The sequence below is a fragment of the Passer montanus genome, unplaced genomic scaffold, assembly GCF_014805655.1.
Source record: "Passer montanus isolate IOZ18808 unplaced genomic scaffold, ASM1480565v1 scaffold777, whole genome shotgun sequence".
In the NCBI taxonomy this organism is placed as follows: domain Eukaryota; kingdom Metazoa; phylum Chordata; class Aves; order Passeriformes; family Passeridae; genus Passer; species Passer montanus.
The window spans coordinates 1-5,480 of record NW_024373001.1 but is presented as its reverse complement, the minus strand read 5'-3'; the positions used below and the strand labels follow the sequence as shown (position 1 = coordinate 5,480).

The following is a 5,480-nucleotide window of genomic DNA, read 5'->3' as shown; positions in this document are numbered from 1 at the left end:
TTGACGGTTCCTTCCCATTTTTGATGGTTTTCATCCATTTTTCGTGGTTCCTTCTAGTTTTTGATGGTTCCTTCTAGTTTTTGATGGTTCCTTCTAGTTTTTGATGGTTTCTTCTTGTTTTTGACGGTTTCCTTCCTGATTTTGATGGTTTCTTCTTGTATTTGATGGTTCCCATCGTTTGACAATTTCTTCTCGTTTTGATGGTTCCTTCCTTGACGCTTCCTTCCCATTTTTTATGGTTTTCTCCCATTTTTGATGGTTTCTTCTTGGTTTTGATGGTTCCTCCCGTTCTTCATGCTTTAGGTGGTTCCTTTCTTGATGGTTCCTTCCCATTTTTGATGGTTCCTTCCCATTTTTGATGCTTTCTTGCCATTTCAGATGGTGCCTTCCTTGATGGTTCCTTCTTGGTTTTGATGGTTCCTTCCTTGATGGTTCCATCTCATTTTGGATTGTTTCCTCCAGGTTTTCATGGTTTATTGTTTTTTTTTTCATGGTTCCCTCTTATTTTTGATGGGTTTTTTTGCCATTTTAGATGGTTCCTTCCTCGATAGTTCCTTCCTGTTTTTATGGTTTCCTCCCATTCTTCCATGGTTTCTTCTTGGTTTTGATGGTTCCTTCTAGTTTTTGATGGTTTCTTCTTCTTTTTGATGGTTTCCTTCCTGATTTTGATGGTTTCTTCTTGTATTTGATGGTTTCTGTCTTTGACGGTTACGTCTCGTTTTTGATGGTTTCTTGCCAGTTTGGATGGATGGTTTCTTCTTGTTTTTGATGGTTTCCTTCCTGATCTTGAAGGTTTCTTCTTGTTTTTGATGGTTCCCATCTTTGACGGTTCCTTTTCATTTTTGATGGTTTCTTGCCAGTTTGGATGGTTCCTTCCTTGACGGTTCCTTCCCATTTTTGATGGTTTTCTCCCATTTTTCATGGTTTCTTCTTGGTTTTGACGGTTTCCTTCCTGATTTTGATGGTTTCTTCTTGTATTTGATGGTTCCCGTCTTTGATGGCTCCATCTCATTTTTGATGGTTCCTTCCCATTTTCCATGGTTTTCTCCCATTTTTTGTGGTTTCTTCTTGGTTTTGATGGTTCCTCCCGTTCTTCATGCTTTAGGTGGTTCCTTTCTTGATGGTTTCCTCCCATTTTTCATGGTTTCTTCTTGCTTTTGACGGTTTCCTTCCTGGTTTTGTTGGTTTCTTCTTGTATTTGATGGTTCCCGTCTCTGATGGTTCCGTCTCGTTTTTGATGGTTCCTTCCTTGACGGTTCCTTCCCATTTTTGATGGTTTCCTCCCGTATTTCATGGTTCCTTCTAGTTTTTGATGGTTTCGTCTTAGTTTTGGTGGTTTCCTTCCTGATTCTGATGGTTTCTTCTTATATTTGATGGTTTCTGTCTTTGACGGTTCCGTCTCGTTTTTGATGGTTTCTTGCCAGTTTGATGGTTCCTTCCTTGACGGTTCCTTCCCGTTTTTGATGGTTTCCTCCTGCATTTCAAGGTTTCTTCTAGTTTTTCATGGTTCTTTCTAGTTTTTGATGGTTTCTTCCCATTTTTCATGGCTCCTTCTCATTTTTGATGCTTTCTTGCCATTGTAGATGGTGCCTTCCTTGATGGCTTCTTTCCAGATTGATGGTTCCTTCCTTGACGGTTCCTTCCCATTTTTGATGGTTTCCTCCCGTATTTCATGGTTCCTTCTAGTTTTTGATGGTTCCTTCTAGTTTTTGATGGTTTCTTCTTGGTTTTGGTGGTTTCTTCTTGTTTTTGATGGTTTCTTCTTGTTTTTGATGGTTTCCTTCCTGATTTTGATGGTTTCTTCTTGTTTTTGATGGTTCCCGTCTTTGACGGTTCCGTCTCGTTTTTGATGGTTTCTTGCCAGTTTGGATAGTTCCTTCCTTGACGGTTCCTTCCCATTTTTGACGGTTTCCTCCCATTCTTCATGGTTTCTTCTTGGTTTTGATGGTTCCTCCCGTTCTTCATGCTTTAGATGGTTCCTTTCTTGATGGTTTCCTCCCATTTTTCATGGTTTCTTCTTGGTTTTGATGGTTTCTTCGTGTTTTTGATGGTTTCCTTCCTGATTTTGATGTTTTTTCTTGTTTTTGATGGTTCCTGTCATTGACGGTTCCGTCTCGTTTTTGATGGTTTCTTGCCAGTTTGCATGGTTCCTTACTTGATGATTCCTTCCCATTTTGATGGTTTCCTCCTGTATTTCATGGTTTCTTTTTGTTTTTGATGGTTCCTTCTAAGTTTTGATGGTTTCTTCTTGTTTTTGATGGTTTCCTTCCTGATTTTGATGGTTTCTTCTTGTTTTTGATGGTTCCTTCTAAGTTTTGATGGTTTCTTCTTGTTTTTGATGGTTTCCTTCCTGATCTTGAAGGTTTCTTCTTGTTTTTGATGGTTCCCATCTTTGACGGTTCCTTTTCATTTTTGATGGTTTCTTGCCAGTTTGGATGGTTCCTTCCTTGACGGTTCCTTCGCATTTTTTATGGTTTCCTCCTATATTTCATGGCTTCTTCTTCTTTTTCATGGTTCCTTCTAGTTTTTGATGGTTTCTTGCCAGTTTGGATGGTTCCTTCCTTGACGGTTCCTTCGCATTTTTGATGGTTTCCTACCATATTTCATGGCTTCTTCTTGTTTTTGATGGTTCCTTCTAGTTTTTGATGGTTTCTTCCCATTTTTGATGGTTCCTTCTCATTTTTGATGCTTTCTTGCCATTTTAGATGGTTCCTTCCTTGATGACTTCTTCTTGGTTTTGGTGGTTTCTTCATGTATTTGATAGTTCCCATTTTTGACAGTTCCTTCTCGTTTTTGATGGTTTCCTCCCATTTCTGATACTTCCTCGCCATTTTTGATGGCTTTTTCTTGCTCTTCGTGGTGATGGTAGGAACCATCTTTTTGATGGTTCCTTCCTGTTTTTGATGGTTCCTTCTTTGTTTTGATGATTCCTTCCTGTTTTTGATGGTTCCTACCACTTTTTTTATGATTTCATGTGGTTTTGATGGTTTCTTTCTAGTTTTGATGGTTCCTTCCCATTTTGAACCATTTTTGACAGTTCCTTCCCTATTTTGATGTTTTCTGCCCATTTTTGATGGTTCCTTCCCATTTTTGAAGGTTTCTGCCTATTTTTGATGGTTTCCTTCCATTTGTGATGACTTCTTCTTGTTCTTGATGGTTCCCGTTTTTGATGGTTCCTTCTTGATTCCGATGATTCCATCTCAATTTTTATGGTGTCCTCCTGTTTTTGATAGTTCCCTCCCATTTTTGACGGTTTCTTCATATTTTCTGATGGTTTCCTCCATTTTTCGTGGTTACTTCCCATTTTAGATTATTTCCTCCTGTTTTTGATGGTTTCTTCATGTTTTCCACCCGATTTTGATGGTTCCTTCCCATTTCTGATGATTTCATTCCAGTTTTTGATAGTTCCTTCCTGTTTCTGATGGTTTCCTCCCTTTTTTGCCCATTTCTTTCCGTTTTTGATGGTTCCTTCTCATTTTTTATTATTTTATCCCATTTTTAATGTTTTCCTCCTGTTTCTGATGGTTTCTTCATGTTTTTGATGGTTTCCTCCTGTTTTTGATGGTTTCTTCCCATTTTTCCCAGCGGGTGCCGCCTTCGCGTGCTGGACGTGACGGGAGTTCCAGACGATCCAGCCGGCCGCGCTCCGGACGGGATGAGCGTCTGGTCCGGCACGGTGGCTTTGGCCAAGGCTTGCGTGGAGGTGTCCAAGCACCAGCGGGAATTCCAGAGGCGCGGAACCAAGCGGCACAAAGGCCGCTCCGGAGCCGCCACGGCCGCGGCCGCTCCGCAGCCCCCGGGCGTGGACGTCCACGCCGACCTGTTCGTCAACGGAACGTCCTACGGGATCCTGCGCGACGCGCTCCAGACCGGAGCCGCCGGCCCGCTGCGCCTCAAGTGCCGCGAGTTCCAAGCGGAAAAGCTCTCCCTGGCCGGAATCGTGAGCCTGCTGGAAACTCTGGATCCCTCCTGCGTGCGGAGGGTGGATCTGCGCTTCCGGAATTTGGGATTGACCGGGCTCTCGGTGATCCTGCCGCACCTCTCGCGCTTCCCGGAGCTGCGCAGCCTCAAGCTCCAGTACAGCAACGTGGACGTGCGGCGCCCGACGCCGGAATCGGCCATCGGAATCCGGTGCCTGGCCGGGCAGCTGGGAATGCTGCCCAGCCCAAGGGTTGGGGGGCTTGGGGGTCTTTTCCAGCCTGAGTGATCCCGTGGTCCCAGGATTTCATTATCCTGATGTCCCATGATTCTGTTATCTCAATAGTTCATGACTCAGTGATTTTATTGCCCCATCATTCCAGGATTCCAGAATTCCTTGGTTCCAGGATTCCCAAAGGTTGGTCTCGATGGTCTTGGAGGTCTTCTTCAATCTTAACGATCCCTTGATTCCGTGATTTCATTATCCCAATATTCCCATGTTCCCATGATTCTGTTATCCCAGTAGTTCATGACTCAGTCATTCCGTGATCCCATCATTCCATGATCCCAGGAGTCTCAAAAGCTGAACTTGACCATCTTGGAGGCGTTTCCCAACTCTCAGTGATCCCATAATTCCAGGATTTCATTATCCCAACATTCCCACAATCCCATCATCCCAATATCTTATGATTCAATGATTCCATCATCCCAAAAACTCAAGATCTCATAATTTCTTAACTTCAAGATTCCCAAAGGTTGGGCTTGACGGTCTTGAGGACCTTGTCCAACCTGAATGATCCACGGATTCCAGGATTTCTTTATCCCAATATTCCCATGATCCCGTGATTCCATTGTCCCAATAATTTACGACTCAATGATTCCATCATCCCATAATTTTATGTACCATAATTCCTTGTTCCATGATTCCCAAGTTTTGGGCTCGATGGTCTTGGAAATCTTTTCCAACCTTAACGATCCCACGTTCCCATGATCCCATTATCCCAATAGTCCGTGACTCCATGATTCCGTAACTCTGATTTTGTACCTCCATGATCCCATAATTCCTTGATTCCAGGATTCCCAAAGGTTGGACTTGATGATCTTGAAGTCTTTTCCTACTTCAACGGCTCCATGACCTCATAACTCCGTGATCCCATAATTTCATGACTCCCTGATCCCAGAATCCCAATATCCCGTGATTCCACAATTCCATAACTCCATGATCCCAAGACCCCATGACTCCACAATGCCACAATTCCCTGGCTCCATGATCCATAATTCCATGACTCTCAAAGGTACAACTTGATGTTCCTGGAGATCCTTCCCAACCTAAGTCATTCCGTAATTCCGTGATTCCACGGCCACACCACACCATCACCCCATAACCTCATGGATCCATAATTCCGTATCTCCATGATCCCATGATCCTCAAGTGTCAAAGTCAATGTTCTTGGAGACCTTTCCCAACCTGAGTTATTCCCTAATTCCATGACCCCATAATTCCAAAATCCCAGGATTTTCAGGGGTCACTATTTGATGTTCTTGGAGCTCGTTCCCAACCT

The 5,480-nt window shown here is 43.1% G+C and overlaps 1 protein-coding gene across 1 annotated transcript in view; it reads left to right on the top strand.

The window, feature by feature from the left end:
- Window positions 1–4,171, top strand: part of LOC120512780 (leucine-rich repeat-containing protein 14-like) — a gene marked incomplete at its 3' end in the record, with an annotated part of 4,964 nt that extends 793 nt beyond the window's left edge. The window contains exon 2 of the mRNA XM_039731480.1: window positions 3,586–4,171. Coding sequence (XP_039587414.1) covers window positions 3,586–4,171 — 586 coding nt within the window. The remainder of the gene's footprint in view (window positions 1–3,585) is intronic.
- Window positions 4,172–5,480: the final 1,309 nt, after the last annotated feature.